The sequence below is a fragment of the Salvelinus namaycush genome, chromosome 12 (genome assembly GCF_016432855.1).
Source record: "Salvelinus namaycush isolate Seneca chromosome 12, SaNama_1.0, whole genome shotgun sequence".
NCBI classification, from domain to species: domain Eukaryota; kingdom Metazoa; phylum Chordata; class Actinopteri; order Salmoniformes; family Salmonidae; genus Salvelinus; species Salvelinus namaycush.
The window spans coordinates 17,343,284-17,364,855 of record NC_052318.1 but is presented as its reverse complement, the minus strand read 5'-3'; the positions used below and the strand labels follow the sequence as shown (position 1 = coordinate 17,364,855).

The 21,572-nt window shown below is 42.8% G+C and overlaps 1 protein-coding gene and 1 long non-coding RNA gene across 2 annotated transcripts; one reads left to right on the top strand and one right to left on the bottom strand.

Annotated features, from left to right (window-relative positions):
• Positions 1 to 253: 253 nt before the first annotated feature.
• nccrp1 (P1, F-box associated domain containing) lies at positions 254 to 3,046 on the bottom strand. Its single transcript, XM_039004649.1, has 6 exons — positions 2,851 to 3,046; positions 2,086 to 2,166; positions 1,849 to 1,945; positions 1,099 to 1,194; positions 677 to 815; positions 254 to 558 (listed from the first exon to the last, which is right to left on the bottom strand). Exons 1-6 carry the CDS (start codon positions 2,990 to 2,992, stop codon positions 412 to 414), a joined length of 702 nt encoding a protein of 233 aa, XP_038860577.1. The 5' UTR covers positions 2,993 to 3,046; the 3' UTR covers positions 254 to 411.
• An 8,015-nt stretch (positions 3,047 to 11,061) lies between these two features.
• Positions 11,062 to 13,159, top strand: LOC120056478. The gene is made up of 3 exons (XR_005477801.1): positions 11,062 to 11,159; positions 12,040 to 12,182; positions 12,479 to 13,159. It is a non-coding gene; the product is annotated as an uncharacterized LOC120056478 (long non-coding RNA).
• Positions 13,160 to 21,572: the final 8,413 nt, after the last annotated feature.

Below are 21,572 nucleotides of genomic sequence, written 5' to 3'. Positions count from 1 at the left end.
AAAATATTTGGATTGATAGCAGACCTTCGTTCAGCCCTCCTTAAAGTTAGGTCTACATGTTTATATCCTACTTAAATGGAATATTAGTCTACACATTTCTAGTTGCATTTGAGCCTATTAGGGTTATATAACACAGCGGTATGATGATTGTCATCACTTCTCTTGTAGATCTATTTGTAAATAGCAGACTGAAAGATGTCGAATGATGTGTACTCCAAATGCTTGGTTCTCAACAAGAATATCAAAGTTTTTCATTGAAGATGGTTTCTTTATTTTATTTTCAAAAGTGCTTTGTAATGTAGAATATGATCTACATTTCCACTACCAATGACTGACAATATGGACATTGGACGCATAGTCCATTGTGGAGATCACTTCCAAAGTGTCCATTGTGGTCCTTTAGAAGGTTTTCTATTGGCTGGATTTGCTTGGCTTGACAACGACAGTACTTCCTGTGACCAGGGTGGGGAAGAACTCCACCATGAACTTGTTCTTCAGTCTATGGAGGAAGTGGACATACCTCACCCCAGGCCCGTAGCCTGAGAACACATGGGACACCTACATAGACAGAAAATGACTTACTGCACAAATAAGTATATAAAATGATCAAACACAATCAGTCTTTCAAGCTAATATGTATAATACAAACTCATAACAAAACATGTCTAGGCCCCACCTCTTTCCAGCTGTGGGAGTATTCACTAAGCTCCTCAGTAGGGCTCATGGTGTATTCGGAGATGACCGTCTGTCCATCTGTTCCCAGCAACCTCACCCGCAGTTGGTAGATGGACTCGTGCAGTTGGCTCTCCTCATACCTACAGTGGTCAAAGGTCAAAACAGTTCCTATGTTTTAAAAAACAAAATATGAATACAAGGAGGGTCAATCTAAAGCAGTGTTTGTTGCATAATGTTGTGGTTCTGGATAGAGGTAGTGAAACTCTACACTGATTGCAACATTATTGGAGACCGCTGGTATTGCAATTGCCTATTGCTATCTGACTTCAAGCGATTGAGTCCCAGGTTGTGATGTTGACATAGACTCATCGTAATGTACCATGAGTCATGAATGCATGCTTAGGCTGTCAGGTTGAAACCCACCAGTCTTTGATGACAATGTCAGGTTGGAAACCATCCAGCAGCTCGTCCCATATTCCCTCAGCCTTTAGGTTCACTCTCTGCTCCAAGGTAAACCAGCTGAGAACACAAACACAGCACCAGTCAGAGATAGATACTGAACTATCTACCACCGTCTCTGATAAGACTTAAAGCATTTGGTCTGGTTTACCGGCCACACCCAGATTAAGACTAGTCTTGGACAAAAAGCACTTTCAATGAAGAATCTCCAATGAGAATGTTTTAAATTCAGGGAAGGCTTAGAGAAATGTCACAAGGCTTAGAGAAATGTCACAATTCAACTTCATTATCATCATCTCCAGCACCACCCCAACATGTATGAAATTGCACATTTCTATGTTTTGTAGTAAAAAATATAGAGGAAGATAAGTGTTTCCAATTACATAATCAGTGTACATAGTGTTATTCTAAATAATTATGAGTAGGCATTGCCTACTAATTGCTTGATGATGACATTGAAACACTTATCTTCCTCTATTTTTTACTACAAAACATACAAACACACCATTTCACATGTGTTGATGTTAGGGTGGTGCTGGAGATGATGAATATGAAGTAGAACATTTTAGACATATTCCATTAATCTGGGTCCAGGAAATGTGCCTTTAGAGGGAGTGGTTATACGACTAGCTTGACTGATAGTGAGGCTTGTGACAAGGTAAAGAGGGGTAGCTCATTTGAACAAAGGTGACAGTTGGTTGTCGCTCATGTCACCTGTAGTTAGGCAGGTAACAGATGGTGACCCCTGGTGGTACGCCGCTGGCATCATAACCAAGGTCCTCTCTGCTGGTGGTCCAGCCAGTATAGTCACCTATAGATTGAAAGATATGAATCATGAAAGGAATTTCTCTTAATGTTAAAAATCAATTAGGCCTACACCTCTATTGCTTTATGGTCTTATAAATGGAAATAATAGTCAACATTTTCTTCTTGTATACTGTAACTATGTACCCTCTGGTTCAGAGCGAGGAGGTCCTTCTGGAGGAAACTCTGTCAGTTCACGCTCGGGAGGAGGGGAGTCCTGACTCACACCTGGGTGGGGAAGGAGGAAGACAGAGTCAATATAACAACAAAGGACTTTAACCTACAGCAGTGGTATTCAAAGTCGGGGTCGTGAGTCAACATTTACACAGATATTTCAAAAAATTTAACAAAAGATTAAGAGTACATATTATTGTATGGGCCAATATACAAACGTTTTTGAGAAATACTTTTAAAAACACAATTTCCCTAGTAAATGTATTTATTGGTTTATTTTCATTTTGATAAGAGATGAAAATGCAAAGAATTTAAGGCTATTTGTTGATGTAAAAATCGACAATTCACCCATTTGAAAATAGTGTCATTAGCTTTGGAGCGGTCGCGAGCCATTATTGCAGAAAAGAATGGTGTCCCGGCTGAAGAAGTTTGAATACCACTGACCTACCCTCTAGTAGTCCAACCCGGTCTTGAATAAAAGCAAACAAACGATTGATGTTCAAACACTACACTATTTTCTCTAGGTCGTAGTGTTCCTGAATTTTTACCATTTAGTTATTCAAAACCCTTGCCCCCTTAGGCAACCCTTGCCTCCTACATATCGAACATAGACTAAGGTACTATGCCAGATCAAGCTTTACTACTTACTATACTTTTTATTCCAGTGAAACCTAACACGACAGCTGCAGTAAACATACAACACTTTCAATACAATTCGACATATTGTGACGTAGCTACCGTGAGGCGCAGGATTCCTCAACAAATTTCGACCGAACGGCTTTGCTTCGTAGACGAACTTCCAATCCACTCCATCGGGCATCGAAATGCCTTTGATATTCCACTCTGTCTCGCATCTTTTCTTCCATTCATTGGTCGCCATTGTGTGATGTGTTCGTATCCAGCGTACAGTGAAACAGGAAGTGTAAAGTCGAAAGCTGCAATTGATAATAGTAGTTTATGCCCCACCCTTAGCCTACCTGGAAACCCGAAGATACGTCGCGCAGAAATGAGCGTTGGAATAAGGAAAGTTTGCTCTCGCGACCTCTACAAGCAGGAATGTTGAATAAAATTATATTTTAACCTACTTTACTGGTTGTCTGTGTGCTTGGCTCCAGAGTGGCGCAGCGGTCTAAGGCACTGTGCTTGAGGCGTCACTACAGACACCCTGGTTCGAATCCAAACTGTATCACAACCGGCCGTGATTGGGAGTCCCATAGGGCGGCGCACAATTGGCCCGGTGTAGGCCGTCATTGTAAATTAGAATTTGTTCTTAACTGACTTGCCTGGTTAAATAAAAAATTGGTCCGTTTGGCGATAGGAATGTGAGACATATCCACACTAAAGTGCAATTAGGCTACATGAACTGTTTAAAGCCCTGATAGTGCGTTCAGATTTACGGTAAAGTACATTAAACATTTATTTTATTTTATTCAACATGTCTTTGAGAGGTCAGTTGAGGAAACTTTTCTAGGCAAGCTCCACCTCTGGAGAAGATTGTGACATTTACTCTTATTTCCTACTTCTTAAAGTTGCAGTTGTCATAGATGCCCAAGTAATGCTGCATTCATAACCAATTGGGAAAGTGGTATTTACCATATAGGACTGGGAAAAATCCACAAGAACTCCCATCCAACTCGTAATTAGGCTATTAGTGGGAAACTCATCTATTATCCCTGGCTCAGACTCACCGACATGCTGACCTATGACCTCACCTACTAAATAAATGACCTACTAAGGAAATTACCTTGATAACAGCCTTTTCGCTAATAACAAAATATTATTTATAAAAAGCAATCTATTAATATATATTTTTTTAACACTAACACTTGTTTACAAGCATGATAGCTGTAACCTACCTTTTGTTTATGGCTGATGCAGCTTGTTGGCCATTAGCCAATTAGCATTTCTCAACTAGTTAAAAGCATGTGAATGCATCCGACTGGTGACTTCACAGCACCTTCCCACTTGGTTATGAACGCAGCAGAACTACTTCTGAGTAATGTATAAAGGATATTCATTCATCCATTCATTCATTTAGTTTACATTAATTTGGTCAACTTGAAGCATCAACCCATTTCATTATTAGAAAACACTAATAACATTGGGGAAAATAGAGATTGAATAGGGCATATCTGTTCAATAACTAAGGAGTAGCCTAGGCTATTATTCACTATTTTATTTATTTATTTTATTTAACCTTTATTTAACTAGGCAAGTCAGTTAAGAACAAATTCTTATTTACAATGATGGCCTACCAAAAGGCAAAATACCTCCTGTGGGGACCAGGGGCGAAAATCTGATATCAACCTTGGAGGGGACAATTACATTAAATTTTCTCAAGAGCAATTCCTGAGGGGGACACCAAAAGTAGTGCTGTAACACATAGCCTACGTTGTAATATGTTAAATGTTAAATGTATATTGAGGAACCATAATTCCTACAACTGGATAATTGATAGGTACAGTAGTTAACTGAAGGGTTTTCCCAACTTGTTCAAATGTTTAAATCATTATAATTCTACTACTAATAATAGTTATAGCAGTGCTCCTTACCAGTCCAGTATGTATGCAGGTATTTGTACTTACAACCAGCAATATCAAGAAAGGCCAGTAGGTGGCAATGGTACTGTACACTGTATGGGTGTAGTTTTCATAAATACAATGAACATGGTGTGATCACATCTAAAAGAATCTCCATTGAGAACCATCACAAAGTTGGTCTCTGTATTGAATTGACCTTTTAATTTGACTTTTTCTGATACATTTATATAGTCATTAAATATGTGCCACTGGCCTGAATCTACTACAATATCTTTACAAGAACAAAAAGCTTAAAATAAGTACAGTTCTAAAAGAAAAATAACTTACTTCAATGAAAAACCCAAATAAATCAAACAAAATATCCTTCAGTCAGTGTCTCAACTCTTCAAACAGCAGCTATGGACAAGTATGTCGCACAAAGTACGCAATTTTAAATAACATGAAATAAATAATTTGTAAGTGTACTGAAAACTACTAAACAAAAGAACAAATATCAATTACACCAGGGGTTCTCAAACAGGGGTCCATGGACTAATTGCAAGGGGTCCGTGAAATAAAAAAGTGTAATGAATGTAGTCAGTACCACAAGGTTTCCAGTAAGTTTACATATAATATAGAGTGGAGGTCCCTGAGGACCGCTCAAAACCTTGCCTCAAAATTTGCAGGGGTTCCAGTACCCAAAAAAGGTTGAGAACCACTGCTATACACACTACTGAGCAAAAGAACCAAACATATGTTTGTGGGTTTCAATGGATCCAACAAATTGCTGGCAGATATTTTCCCTCTTGAGACTGTCCAGCCTGTCAGTCTCTCTTGGCCCATGCTAGCCCGTAGCCAAGTCTTTAACCTGCGGAGTACACTGAAACTCCTCTCAGCCTCACATGAAGACACTGGCACCACAAACAAAATTCTGATCAGCACCTCAACTTGGTCAAACAACCCCCGCACCTCCACTGGAAGCCTCCTGAGGACCTCTGCTGCCTCTCCACTGCTGCTAGAGGGGTATTTGTTGTGAAAGAGAGGGATCTGCACTGAAAGAGAATCTATGTTCAGTTCTGGGTACTGATCTAGAGACTCATCCAACTCCCTCGTGAGAAGCGCTCTTTCCAACTTTTGCAGGACGTTTAGACTGTCCTGGTCAAAACAGTCGCCAAACTGAACCTCCACACCATCCAACACTTTAAAAATTTCTGCCCTATAGTGATCCACTGCTTTGCCAGCAAATCGTCTTGAGTGCGTCTCAATGGATTCAATAGAGTCAATCAATGTTGTTGCTTTCTCATACAGTGCAAGGTAGCTTCCATCATTTCTCGTGCCCCTAAGAGATGACCGCACACACTCGACTGCAGCCTGCATACCAGAGACAGTCTGAGTTTTCTTCTGCAGTGAAATGTTTAGACATTCAAGCTCTCCCAAGAACAGCAGAGGCAAGTGTGAGGCCCAACACAGTCTTGCCTTTGCTGAAGTGCTCGAATAAGCCACTGGCAGTTGAAGGTGTCTTGGATGCAGATTTTGCCATCTCCTCTAGGCTGCTTAGTACCCTCTCATACTGCCCTAGCACAGCTCTAATAGCAGTATTCCGCACAGTCCACCTTGTTGGACATAGGGGTTTCAGGGTGGTCAGATTTATATCTTTGGACGTGGCAATTGATTCAAACATGCTCTTAAACTTTCCTGACTGGCCATAGAGGACACCTAACTGATGGACCCAGGAAAGGGAATTCCGGATCAGTGGGGAGGCTGAGCAGCCAGCCTGTGTAATCAGATTTACACAGTGTGCTCCACAATGGACATAGGGGGCTAATGGCTGCTGCCTCCTCACAATTGCCTGTGCACCTGTGTATTTTCCTGCCATGTTTGAGGCACCATCGTAACTCTGCCCACGTAAGCCAGACATGGGCAAATTGAGCCTCAACAACACATCAGTTGCCACCTTCGCAATGCCCTCGCCTGTTGTCTTCGACACCCTGTATAGCCCAATAAACTCCTCATGAGGGACAAGGTCATGGTCAACATAACGCAGACAGACATTCTCCTGTTCAGCACCAGAGACATCTTGAGTACCATCAACAATGAATGAAAATTGTACAATCGGAAGAGACCTAATCTCAGCTGCAATGCCTCGAATGACTGTATTGGCCATGATGTTCAGAATTTCATTCTGTGCTTTGGGGCCTGTGTACATTGTGGTACGCTCTGTTAACCACTTCAGTAAAATGGGATCATCCTCTTCTGCCCTAAGTTTCGAAAGCTGGTATAAATTCCCACTGTCATCCGTGTGGCCTCTAAAGGCTTGTCCCTGTCTTACTACATGCCGCACCGAACTAAGAATTTTCATCAAGCAATGCCTTGCATCGTCCTGCTGTTTACCCCACGCGCTGGATAACTGGACACTGATTGGATTTAGCTGGTGTGCTGTTACAATTACAAAGTGGCGGTGGGTTTGGCAGTTTTGATGTGCTGTGAGTTTTTCAATGGCTTTTCTCCAGTTCCTAAATCCTGCACTAATGAAGGCAGCATCTGCTCTTTGGCCAAAAGATGGCTGGCTTGAAAACCCTTGGCTACAGTGAAAACACAACACTCCTTTTATTGATGGATTATAATGTAGCCAGAGGAAATCGCGAAACCATCTCTCTTGAAACGTCAACACTCTGTTGGCAAGAGTTTGCGGTTCTATAAATTGTGGGTGTGGCTAATATGGTTTTGTGCCATCACTGAGGTAACTGGACAATGCTGTGCCACTGTCCCCTATACTGGTGCTGCTGGCAACAAGGGTGACACCTGGTCCTGCCGTGGCTGTGACACTGTCCTCTGAAGTCTCTCTCCCTGGCTCTTTCCCTTTCACCACCCTCACTGACTCACAGTCTGTCTCCTAGAAAAGAAATAAGGTGTTTGCCGTACTCCTAACTACCGGTACCCAAAACTACACAATCAATCACAACAGCAATACCATTGCCTTAAACAAATCTTAGTTTAGTCACCAGTTTAAGTTGAGAGTGGGGGTATCCATGGCATTTTCCAATTATGTCCCTATTTTACAAGTCAAAAGAATTGAGAACCTTTCATAATGTTGCCAAACAAAGACTCAACAAACTTACCTGAGACTCCCTGTCTCTGCCAGTCTGTCCCTGCATATCTGTCCCCAGCTCTGCTGTCTGTGTGCCATCTGTTGCCTGCTCTGCCTAATGACATCATTGTGAAACATTTCCATTAGCATTTCATTTCTTTCTTATGAACATTTTATCAACTAGCCTTTGAGATATTAGGCTACTAGAGTTCTTACTTTGCGTTTTGGTGTACTGAAAAATAGTCCGATGTCCGTCTTTTTACTTTTTTCTGACATTTTTCTGGCTGGCTGGCCTAGCTGCACACACACACATTTACACAACATATGCTGCAACCTTTCGTAATTTGAATATAGTTTGTTTCATATTGGCTGGCTTCCAACAATAGCTGCATTTGCAAAGCTAGCGAGCACCAATTCCGTTTCTGTGGTGTTTGCTATAACCTTTGCTACCTGGTTAAATAAAGGTGAAAAAAAATACAAAAAAGTTCACTAGCGACAATTTAGCTTTTGCAACGAGACCATTAAATATATTTAAGACAATGGTATAAGAGAGTGTAGTTCTGTTCAGTTTGGACTTCAGTTTATCGCTAACCTTATCACAGGGACTTTGAAGCACTACAGCTGCATGCTGATCTTGGAATAAACTGACGATAGCAAAGATTCCATCTTTGACGACGCCACATAAATGGAATAGGTACTAGCTAGCTTGATAGTTAATGTTTGCTTTAGTTTGCGCGCTAGCTCTGCAAATTCAGCTAGTGTGTGAACCCTGCCAACATAAAAATAAATAAATAACATTGCTATGGACCTGCTATGGATTGACTGGATTAACCTCACGTCAGTTACGTACATGTGCCTTTCGGACAGTAGATACGAACCCTCTATTACCTTGCCAGCTAAAGAAATGGCAGTGGATCAAACCATCGTGAGGCAAAGGGCGGGGGGAGGTCGCAATCTTTTGAAACTTAAAAACGGGGTATTAAGTGTCTATAATCAGCACAAGTGCTTTCATTGCGTATTATTAATATTATTGAAATTACGTAGTTATGTTTACAGCGATATATTGGGGGGGACAAATCATATTTTTCCCAAGATGGGGGGGTCGTGTCCCCCCCGTCATTTCCGCCTATGGTGGGGACAGGGGCTGGGATAAAAAAATAAAATAATGTGTGACTACACTTTCATTAGAGCTAATTTAGACTTTATTATAGGCTACATATTGCTTTACAGACTATGCCAGAGGTTATTTAGGTCTATCTGATGTTTGGTGGCTTCTCTATGGGCATCACAATAAAGGTTTTCGTTTTGAATTATGACCTCAAATAGGATTCTAAACCAACGTTCTAATGAAGCACAATCAATAGGATAAAAACACAAAATAGCAGGCAAACAAGAAGGTCTAGGAATGACGCTATGTAGGGTCTGAACCTTCAGGAACATAGCATACGCCGACCGCCTTTCACTTATGAGTTTCCAGATAGATAAAACGCCACAACATGTGTGGAGGGAAGCTGTGCTGAAAACTGAAAAGGACCATTGCCACCGGTTGAAGGTAAATTTCACCTGTAGCACATGAAATGAACATGTTTATTTATCTGGTTGCCTACGAAAATGTTTGATGGGAAACACTAGTCCTCTGTTCAAACACAAGCCATGGAAATTAATAAGAAGGGGTTGGCCCACTATTGCTAAAAATGTGTCATAAACAAAAATGGCCTGCCCTCATACAGACATTATTCCCTTTAGTCTCCTGGACAGCTGTCTCCTGAGACACCAGTTGTAACAGTGCTTCCAATGGCAGGTCAAACCAAGAGCCCTGGTATAGGCAGCCACAGAACAGGGAACACTACCATAGAAGAATACCGTAGAGCACTACAGCCAGACAACTTCAGCAAAGACAACATTCTCAGCACAGAGAGAAGGAAAAACACCAAAACAGTCCAAATAGACAACTGCCAAAGTGACAGGACAGACATCAGGACTGGCATTTCTGTGAGAGACAACATTAGCACAGAGAAGTTGGGCCACCTAAGCTACAGGGCAGAGGCCCTAAGAGAAGACACTCACTTTAGAAATGATTGTAAGCAGCTCAGAATGGACCAACTTCGGACAGTCCACCCCAAAGCAGACAGCATTGGGATAGATCTGGGTAGAGACCTCCGTAGGACAGACATTGCAGATCATCACTCTGGAGTCTCAGATGACCAGAGGTCAAAGGACCTGGAGACCAACATCATTGGGACATCACCATCCCAGTCCAATGTTTTGCACCCGTGGCAGGTTTGGGACGGAGGTGCCAGATATCAGTCGAGGTCCTTGCTCTGTGATGTTGGCACACACCTGACTGCCCTAGCCCAGAGTCCTCACTCCATCCCAGGCCCTGACACTGAACCTATCATGGGTAAGTTATCATCGTTCATCAGGAAGCATCAGAACACAAGTGCAACAGGAAAGAGAGAGAAAATATGTTAGTTTCAGATCAGTTGTTGTATCTCAAAAAGGTACATTATTTCATTTGACTAATTCGTTTTTTTCATGGTTTGATTACTTTCCATTGTCTATTATAACCTTGGCCTGTAGTGTTTAGGGCCCAGAGGGAAAGTGCGATGGAAAGGAACCAGCACAGCAGCATTCGGCAGCAGCACCAACCTATGGCCATTTCACATCAGGTGGTCCTGCAGAAAGACATAGGGCCTAACTGCTCCTCCCGTGATGCCGCCACTCAGACCTATATCTGTGCCTTTACCCACACACCTGCACTGAAAACAGGGGAGGCAGGTGGGTGTCAAACATCAGGGGTACACTTTACATTTCAATGAGATTAAATAAAAGTTAAAAGGTTGATTTGTCCTCCATTGAGGGTGTGTGAGCCTTTTATAATCCTGCGTCTTCATTCAGAAGACAAAACATTGATCCCACACAGTAGGTCTGTCTTACCTACATTGGCTTGTCGATTGGTCATGGAGATTGTTTAACTGTGTAGATTACTGTATGTTTGTCAGTTAACCAGCTAGCAGTATACCTATTTATTGTCAGTGTGCCAGTCCTTATTACTTTTAAGCAGAGTTACTTGCTCAGAAAACAGCGGGTGCACTGTTAATTAATAAGGATCATATTCCAACCAGCCTTGCATTTTTTGTTTGGTTGAGTGCTAGGAGTCGGAAATTATAATAATGTCTATGAACCGTGTAATCTGTTTATAATGCGGCATAGACTGCCTGTATTCTATTAGTATAGGCAAGGGTCCGCATGCCTCCCAGCCGAAACATTTTGGAAGAGTTCATGCATATATTATGATGCAATTTTGTTTTTGTCAGTTTGGACTTCGGTAAAGTTTTTTTCGGGTGGTCGGGCACACTACATTTTTGCTCAAGACCAGCCTAAATTCGGCAGCTGAAGTGTACGTGATTGGTCAACAGCTGTAGGGATTCTTCAATAAAGTATTAGTTGGCATTCATTTTTTTTTTTTTATCATTGCGAAATACTGCACCAAACATCTTAGTTAGATGTAAAATTGCTCGACTAATGGCGTCAGCATGCTCCAGTTGGGCTAGCACCTAGGCGAACTCGGCTAGCTGAATCGAAGGAGTGTACTTGCATACTCCCTTAAAATTCGCTTGAAATACGAGAAAAAAGCGGCAATAGTGCTGTTTGTCCATTTTGAGAAATAGTCCGAATGAATCTAAATTATCTCAAGAAATCTGTCATTAATTTTGTGTGCGACGAAGGAATGTAGACTTCGGCTCTGAACTTTGGCTTGCCTCTAGAAAACATTTTGTGTGCCCGAAGAGCGGAAAAAATCCTCACCTAAATCCAAAACCAACAAAAACGTCACAAACCTACGTCTTAATATATGCAGGACCTGTTTCGGCTGGGAAGCATGCAGACGACTTTAGATTAGATCTCCTCTGCAAAAACGTCAAAATGTATGACAGATTTCTTGAGTTATCATAGATGAATTCTGACTATTTTGAGGAAGTGTATACTGCCGGTGGCGTCTCAAAATGGACTAACAGTACTATTTCCGATTTTTTTTGTCATTTTTCAAACGAAGGTCTTTTAAAGTATGCGAGCACTGCCGAACTGAAGCATGCTGATGCCTTTAGGGCGGCCGCATGCTTCCCAACCTAAACAGTTCGTGCATATATTATTGCATTTCTATTTATGTGATATGACAATTTAGTCATGTCCATTTAGTAGTGTAATTACTCAATTCTGTGTTAACATTTATGATAGGTAATACCCAAACAATTCTAGATTTTCATATATTGTGAGATATGGATAAAAGTGTTCTTCCTCTTCTATTCATGTTTGAACCAGTGAAGAGGGCCAGTGTGATAAGAGCAATAGGACAGCCCATTCGACTCCACAGACTGTGTCCTGTAGAGGAATCCTCTGAGCATTGTAGGGGCCAGCTGAGGGTGATTGGGGATGAGGTGAACAGCATGTTCTCCAAGGGAAAGGTGTGTAAGTTCAATGGGGTAGGAGGGGAGAAAGAGAACAATAGGTTAACAGAGGGATAACAATCAAAAAGAAAGAGAATGTGTCATACTGGGCCAGGATACTGTTAAAGGACTTTGAGACAACTGCTGATGTAAAAAGGCCTTTATACATTTGATTGCTTGATGTACTCCTTCATAGAGATTCCTAATACAATCTGTCATTCATTCACACCTGATGTTCTGTTTGTGTGTGTGTGTGTGTGTGTGTGTGTGTGTGTGTGTGTGTGTGTGTGTGTGTGTGTGTGTGTGTGTATTAGGTGGGGTCCACACAGTGGCAGACCTGGAGGGGAGGAATCATCACGTGCCTGTTCACTGTCCTCAGTGGCCTTGGATCTCTCTACCTGCTCCAGTACAGAAACCTCAGGACGCCCTAGAGACCCACTGACCCACGGCGTCACACCGCACTTGACATTTGACCTTTCTTAATACATTTCTATCCATTCCTACAGAATGTTATAAGGCATTTATGATTTTATTTATTTGATTGTTTATTGATTTAGTTGACATTGCACAATATGTCATATAGAGTAGAATATTTGCACTTTCTGTTCCTTTACTTGACAATGTAGGCTGACTATTTTGAGGGGCTAGTTGACAGTGCTTACTGTGGAAATGGCTTCAACTAGTGGGTTTTGATGGTGTCTGAAGTTACTTATTTAATAGCGCCAAAATCATAGAGTGCTGTAGAGAAATGTGGGCTGTATCTTCACTCAGGATTTTGGTAGCTTTAGACACCATCAAAATCCACGGGATTATACAATTGTTTAACTCTTTAATGATTAAATAATTTACTTCAATCATACTGTGATTTCAGTGGAATATACAGTCACATCCAAAATGATTTGCACCCTTGATATAGATGAGCAAAAAAGACGGTATAAATAATACAAAAACTGAGCTATATTGTGTGCAAAAAGAAAATAAAAAATTATATTTGTTTATACATGCACAATTGCTAAAAGAAAAAGTAATACAAAAAAGTTTAAATAAAAGTAATTTAAAAAAAAAGATAGGTGTCAAAATGATTGGCACCGCTGTTTTCAATACCTTGTGTACCCTTCCCTTGTGAGGATAATGGCACTGAGGATTTTTCTATAATGTTTTATGAGATTGGAGAGCACATTGGGAGAGATCTTGACCATTCCTCCATACAGAATCTTTCCAGATCCTTTATATTCTTCGGTCTGCGCTTATGGACTGCCCTCTTCAATTCAAACCACAGGTTTCCAAATGGGGTTCATGTCCGGAGACTGAGATGGCCATTGCAAAATGTTGATTTTGTGGTCAATTAACCATTATTTGTGGATGTACAGTGCATTCAGAAGGTATTCAGACCCCTTGACTTTTTCCACACTTTGTTACATTACCGCCTTATTCTGTTTTTTTCCCCCTCATCAATCTATACACAATATCCCATAACGACAAAGCAAAAACTGTTTTTTTTTGTTGAAATATCACATTTACATAAGTATTCAGAACCTTTACTCAGTACTTTGTTGAAGCACCTTTGGCAGCAATTACAGCCTTGAGTCTTTGGTATGATGCTACAATCTTGGCACACCTGTATTTGGGGAGTTTCTCCCATTCTTCTTTGCAGATCCTCTCAAGTGCTGTCAGGTTGGATGGGGAGCGTCGCTGCACAGCTATTTTCAGGTCTCTCCAGAGATGTTCGATCGGGTTCAAATCTGGGCCACTCAAGGACATTCAGAGACTTGTCCTGAAGCCACTCCTGTGTTGTCTTGGCTGTGTGCTTAGGGTTGTTGTCCTGTTGGAAGCTGAACCTTTGCCCCAGTCTGAGTTACTGAGCACTCTGGAGCAGGTTTTCATCAAGCAAGTTTTCATCTTTCCCTCGATCCTGACTAGTCTCCCAGTCCCTGCTGTTGAAAAACATCCCCACAGCATGATGCTGCCACCAACATGCTCCACAGTAGGGATGGTGCCAGGTTTCCTCCAGACGTGACGCTTGGCATTCAGGAAAAATAGTTCAATCTTGGTTTCATCAGCCCAGAGTATTTTGTTTCTCATGGTCTGAGAGTCCTTTAGGTGCCTTTTGGCAAACTCCAAGCGGGCTGTCATATGCCTTTTATTGAGAAGTGGTTTCCATCTGGCCACTACCATAAAGGCCGGATTGGTGGAGTACTGCAGAGATGATTGTCCTTCTGGAAGGTTCTCCCATCTCCACAGAGGAACTCTGAAGCTCTGTCAGAGTGACCATCGGGTTCTTGGTCACCTCCCCGACCAAGGCCCTTCTCCACCGATTGCTCAGTTTGGCCGGGGCGGCCAGCTCTAGGAAGAGTCTTGATGGTTCCAAACTTCTTCCATTTAAGAATGATGGAGGCCACTGTGTTATTGGGGACCTTCAATGCTGCCAAAATGTTTTGGTACCCTTCCCCAGATCTGTGCCTCGGCACAATCCTGTCTCGGAGCTCTTTGGACAATTCCTTCGACCCCGTGGCTTGGTTTTTGCTCTGACATCAATCGAATTTCAAATCAAATGTATTTATAAAGCCCTTTTTACATCAGCCTGTCACAAAGTGCTATACAGAAACCCAGCCTAAAACCCCAAACAGTAAGCAATGCAGATTTAGAAGCACGGTGGCTAGCAAAAACTCCCTAGAAAGGCAGGAACCTAGAAAGAAACCTAGAGAGGAACCAGGCTCTGAGGGGTGGCCAGTCCTCTTCTGGCTGTGCCGGGTAGAGATTAGAACAGTACATGGCCAAGATGTTCAAATGTTCACAGATGACCAGCAGGGTCAAATAATAATAATAATCGCAGTGGTTGTAGAGGGTGCAACAGGTCAACACCTCAGGAGTAAATGTTAGTTGGCTTTTCACAGCCAATCATTCAGAGTTAGAGACAGTATGTCCGGTAGAGAGAGAGAGAGTCGAAAACAGCATGTCCGGAACAAGGTAGCACGTCCAGTGAACAGGTCATGGTTCCATAGCCGCAGGCAGAACAGTTGAAACTGAAGCAGCAGCACGACCAGGTGGACTGGGGACAGCAAGGAGTCATCAGGCCAGGTAGACCTGAGGCATGATCTTAGGGCTCAGGTTCTCCGAGAGAAGAGAAAGAAAGAGAGAGACAGAGAGAATTAGAGGGAACAAATTTAAAATCACACAGGACTGGATAAGACAGGATAAATACTCCAGATATAACAGACTGATCCTAGCCCCCCGACAAACTATTGCAGCATAAATACTGGAAGCTGAAACAGGAGGGGTTGGGAGACACCGTGGCCCCGTCCGACGATACCCCCGGACAGGGCCAACCAGGCAGGATATAACCCCACCCACTTTGCCAAAGCACAGCCCCTACACCACTAGAGGGATATCTTCAAACCACCAACTTACTACCCTGAGACAAGGCCGAGTATAGCCCACAAAGATCTTCCACATGGCACGAACTCGAGGGGGGCGCCAACCCGGATAGGAAGATCAAGTCAGTGACTCAACCCATTCAGGTGACGCAGCCCTCCTAGGGACGGCATGGAAGAGCACCAGTAAGCCAGTGACTCAGCCCCTGTAATAGGGTTAGTGGCAGAGAATCCCAGTGGAGAGAAGGGAACCGGCCAGGCAGAGGCAGCAAGGGCGGTTCGTCGCACCAGTGCCTTTCCGTTCACCTTCACACCCCTGGGCCAGACAACACTCAATCATAGGACCTACTGAAGAGATGAGTCTTCAATAAAGACTTAACGATCAAGACAGAGTCTGTGTCTCTTACATGGATAGGCAGACCATTCCATAGAAAATTAGCTTATAGGAGAAAGCCCTGCCTCCAGCTGTTTGTTTAGGAATTCTAGGGACAATAAGGAGGCCTGCGTCTTGTGACCGTAGCATACGTGTAGGTATGTACAGCAAGACCAAATCAGAAAGGTAGGTAGGAGCAAGCCCATGTAATGCTTTGTAGTCCCTGTGCCCAAGAACACAAAGGCAACCTGCCTAAATGACTACAGACTCGTAGCACTCACGTCTGTAGCCATGAAGTGCTTTGAAAGGCTGGTCATGGCTCACATCAACACCATTATCACAAAAACCCTAGACCCACTCCAATTTGCATACCGCCCAAACAGATCCACAGATGATGCAATCTCTATTGCACTCCACACTGCCCTTTCCCACCTGGACAAAAGGAACACCTATGTGAGAATGCTATTCATTGACTACAGCTCAGTGTTCAACACCATAGTACCCTCAAAGCTCATCACTAAGCTAAGGAACCTGGGACTAAATACCTCCCTCTGCACCTGGATCCTGGACTTCCTGACGGGTCGCCCCCAGGTGGTGAGGGTAGGTAGCAACACATCTGCCACACTGATCCTCAACACTGGAGCTCCCCAGGGGTGCGTGGTCAGTCCCCTCCTGTACTCCCTGTTCACCCACGACTGCATGGCCAGGCACGAGTCCAACACCATCATTAAGTTTGCAGACAACACAACAGTGGTAGGCCTGATCACCGACAACGACGAGACAGCCTATAGGGAGGATGTCAGAGACCTGGCCGGGTGGTGCCAGAATAACAACCTATCCCTCAACGTAACCAAGACTAAGGAGATGATTGTGGACTACAGGAAAAGGAGCACCGAGCACGTCCACATTCTCATCGACGGGGCTGTAGTGGAGCAGGTTGAGAGCTTCAAATTCCTTGGTGTCCACATCAACAACAAACTAGAATGGTCCAAACACACCAAGACAGTCGTGAAGAGGGCACGACAAAGCCTATACCCCCTCCGGAAACTAAAAAGATTTGGCATGGGTCCTCAGATCCTCAAAAGGTTCTACAGCCGCAACATCGAGAGCATCCTGACTGGTTGCATCACTGCCTGGTACGGCAATTGCTCGGCCTCTGACCGCAAGGCACTTCAGAGGGTAGTGCGTATGGCCCAATACATCACTGGAGCAAAGCTGCCTGCCATCCAGGACCTCTACACCAGGCGGTGTCAGAGGAAGTCCCTAAACATTGTCAAAGACCCCAGCCACCCCAGTCATAGACTGTTCTCTCTACTACCGCATGGCAAGCGGTACCGGACTGCCAAGTCTAGGACAAAAAGGTTTCTCAACAGTTTTTACCCCCAAGCCATAAGACTTCTGAACAGGTAACCAATGGTTACCTGGACTATTTACATTGTGTGCCCCCCCAACCCCTCTTTTACACTGCTGCTACTTTCTGTTTATCTTATATGCATAGTCACTTTAACCATACATCCATGTACATACTACCTCAATTGGCCCGACCAACCAGTGCTCCCGCACATTGGCTAACTGGGCTATTTGCATTGTGTCCCACCTCCCGCCAACCCCTCCTTTTACGCTACTGCTACTCTCTGTTCATCATATATGCATAGTCACTTTAACCATACCTACATGTACATACTACCTCAATAAGCCTGACTAACCGGTGTCTGTATATAGCCTTGCTACTCTTATTTTCAAATGTATTTTTACTGTTGTTTTATTTCTTTACTTACCTACACACATACACATACCTTTTTTCCGCACTATTGGTTAGAGCCTGTAAGTAAACATTTCACTGTAAGGTCTACACCTGTTGTATTCGGCGCACGTGACAAATAAACTTTGATTTGCTTTGATTTGTAGGTTAGCAGTAAAACCTTGAAATCAGTTTTGCCTGAGTTTAAAAGTAAAACATTTGCAGCCATCCACTTCCTTATGTCTGAAACACAGGCTTCCAGGGAGGGCAATTTTGGGGCTTCACCATATCATGTCCATTCACTGTCAACTGTAAGACCTTTATATAGACAGGTGTGTGCCTTTCCAAATCATGTCCAATCAATTGAATTTACCACAGGTGGACTCCAATCAAGTTGTAGAAACATCTCAAGGATGATCAATGGAAATAGGACGCACCTGAACTCAATTTTGAGTCTCCTAGCAAAGGGTCTGAATACTTATGTAAATAAGCTATTTCTGTTTTTTATTTGTTTTACATTTGCAAACATTTCTAAAAACCTGTTTTAGCTTTGTCATTGTGAGGTATTGTGTGTGGGAAAAAAATGATTTAATCCATTTTAGAATAAGGCTGTAATGTCATATATTGTGGAAAAAGGAAGGGGTCTGAATACTTTCCGAATGCACTGTATAACTGGAGTTATTGTTTTACTGGAAGATTTACTATAAAAATCGGAGGTACCAAAGTCATTCACAGTGTAGGTTAACTCTTGAGGTCTCGCCTGTCTCCACAAAGTTTGGTAAATCCGCCTTTAGTTTCAATGCACCACAGTTATGGAATTCCTTACAAAACAAATTACACCTGGATTCCCTGGTAGCAATAGGAAATATTAAAACTCTGTTGTCAGATGAGTTCACTGAGGTGTGCAATTGTTTCAGTTGATTATTATAATGAATTTATAGATGTATTGTTATTTTTTAAATATTTTTGTTGTTTCTGTATTGATGTAACTTTTTGTCCTAAGAGCACCATTGTAAATGAGACACTGGTCTCAATTGGATTACACTGAATAAATAAAAGTACAAAAATAAAACCTTGCAGCTAAGTTTCAGCCTCCTATCAGAGGCAACCAGGTTTTTGGCTAAAATATCCTGGTGCTTGGTAGAGTTCATGATGCTGTTGAGCTTAACAAGAGCCCCAGGACCAGTGGAAGCAAAACAGCTCCATAACATCAAGGATCCACCACCACCATATTTTACAGTAGGTATGAGGTTCTTTTCTGCATATGCATCCTTCTTTCAAGGCCAAACCCACAACTGGTCTGAGTGTCCAAAGTGCTCCATTTTCAACTCATCTGACCATAGCACCTGGTTCTAATCCAAGTGCCAATGCCATTTAGCAAACTCCAGTTAGTTCTTTGCCTTTCAAATCAAATCAAATTTTATTAGTCACATGCGCCGAATACAGCAGGTGTAAACCTTACAGTGAAATGCTTACTTACGAGCCCCTAACCAACAATGCAGTTTAAAAAAATACAGATAAGAATAAGAGATAAAAGTAACAAGTAATTAAAGAGCAGCAATAAAATAACAATAGCGAGACAATATACAGGGGAGTACCGATACAGAGTCAATGTGCGGAGGCACCGGTTAGTTGAAGTAGTATGTACATGTAGGAAGAGTTATAAAAGTGACTAGATGTAGCCATTTGACTAGCTGTTCAGGAGTCTTATGGCTTGGGGGTAGAAGCTGTTTAGAAGCCTCTTGTACCTAGACTTGGCACTCCGGTACCACTTGCCGTGCGGTAGCAGAGAGAACAGTATATAACTAGGGTGGCTGGAGTCTTTGACAATTTTTTGGGCCTTCCTCTGACACCACCTGGTATAGAGGTCCTGGATGGCAGGAAGCTTGGCCCTAGTGATGTACTGGGCCATTCACACTACACTCTGTAGTGCCTTGCGGTCGGAGACCGAACAGTTGCAATACCAGGCAGTGATGCAACCAGTCAGGATGCTCTCGATGGTGCAGCTGTAGAACCTTTTGAGGATCTGAGGACCCATGCCAAATCTTTTCAGTCTCCTGGGGGGGAATGCGTTTTGTTGTGCCCTCTTCACGACTGTCTTGGTGTGCTTTGACCATGTTAGTTTGTTGGTGATGTGGACACCAAGGGACTTGAAGCACTCAACCTGCTCCACTGCAGTCCCGTCAATGAGAATGGGGGCGTGCTTGGTCCTCTTTTTCCTGTAGTCCACAATTATCTCCTTTGTCTTGATCATGTTGAGAGAGAAGTTGTTGTCCTGGCACCACACGACCAGGTCTCTGACCTCCTCCCTATAGGCTGTCTCGTCGTTGTCGGTGATCAGGCCTACCACTGTTGTGTCATCTGCAAATTTAATGATTGTGTTGAAGTCGTGCCTGGCCGTGCAGTCATGAGTGAACAGGGAGTACAGGAGGGGACTGACCACGCACCCCTGAGGGACCCCTGTGTTGAGGATCAGCGTGGCAGATGTGTTGCTACCTACCCTTACCACCTGGGGGCGGCCCATCAGGAAGTCCAGGATCCAGTTGCAGAGGGAGGTGTTTAGTCCCAGGGTCCTTAGCTTAGTGATGAGCTTTTGATGGCACTATGGTGTTGAACACTGAGCTGTAGTCAATGAATAGCATTCTCATATAGGTGTTCCTTTTGTCCAGGTGGGAAAGGGCAGTGTGGAGCGCAATAGAGAACGCATCATCTGTGGATCTGTTGGGGCGATATACAAATTGGAGTGGGTCTAGGGTTTCTGGGGTGATGATGTTGATGTGAGCCATGACCAGCCTTTTAAAGCACTTCATGGCTACAGACGTGAGTGCTATGAGTCGGTAGTCATTTAGGCAGGTTACCTTAGTGTTCTTGTCACAGGGCTATGGTGGTCTGCTTGAAACATGTTGGTATTACTGACTCGGACAGGGAGAGGTTGAAAATTTCAGTGAAGACACTTGCCAGTTGGTCAGCGCATGCTTGCAGTACACGTCCTGATAATCCGTCTGGCCCTGCGGCCTTGTGAATGTTTATTCGGGTTTATTCGATCGCCTACAAATTCTCAGCCGACCTTCGGCCCCTCTTTCTCCGCCTCCTCTTCACGCAGATCACCGGTATCTGGGCCTGTTCCCGAGGAAGCAGTATATCCTTTGCGTCGGGCTCGTCAGAGTCATGAAAGGAAAAAAAATATTTTGCTAGTCCGTGGTGAGTAATCGCAGTCCTGATGTCTAGAAGTTATTTCCGGTCATAAGAGACGGTAGCGGCAACATTATGTACAAAATAAGTTTAAAAATTAATTACAACAACGCAAATAAACAAACAAGAAAACACAATCGGCTGGGGGCACGTAAAACGTCTGCCTTTTTTTCCAGAGCCATCCGACTTCCTCCATGGTGATGGATGATGGATGACAAATGGATTTTACATGCGGGTTACCTCATTTTTATAGCTCAGTGAAACCCAAAGCCGTGAAAGGCCACAATACAGTTCCTTAAACTGAGCTTGATTTTATTGATAAGAATCATAAGGGGTGCCAATAATTTTGACAGCTATCTGTTTTAGATTTTTTTCACTTGTTAAACAAATTATATTTCTCTGTGCAAATGCATTAGTAAAAAATAATATAATTTCATTATTTTTTTATATAGCTCAGTATTTATATTATTTATTTTATACAGTATTTTTGCTCATCTTAACCTGTCTAGGACTGGGGTTCCGCTAGCAGGGCGCCAAATTCAATCAATAGAAATCTCGTAATTCTATTTTCTCAAACATATAAGTATTAGACACCATTTTAAAGATAAAATTCCAACCACAGTGTTCGATTTCAAAAAAGCATTTCGGTGAAAGCAGAACATATCATTATGTTAGGTCAGCAACTAGTCACAGAAAGCATACAGCAATTTTCCAACCAAAGAGAGGAGTCA

Bases quoted from the DNA above. Each gene is read 5' to 3' on its own strand.
- nccrp1 (XM_039004649.1), bottom strand. From the start codon at position 2,992: ATGGCGACCAATGAATGGAAGAAAAGATGCGAGACAGAGTGGAATATC. The intron at 816-1,098 runs GTGGGTTTCAAC...TGACCACTGTAG, and splicing joins GACATTGTCATCAAAGACTG to GTATGAGGAGAGCCAACTGC. The intron at 559-676 runs GTGGGGCCTAGA...CTGTCTATGTAG, and splicing joins ACTCCCACAGCTGGAAAGAG to GTGTCCCATGTGTTCTCAGG.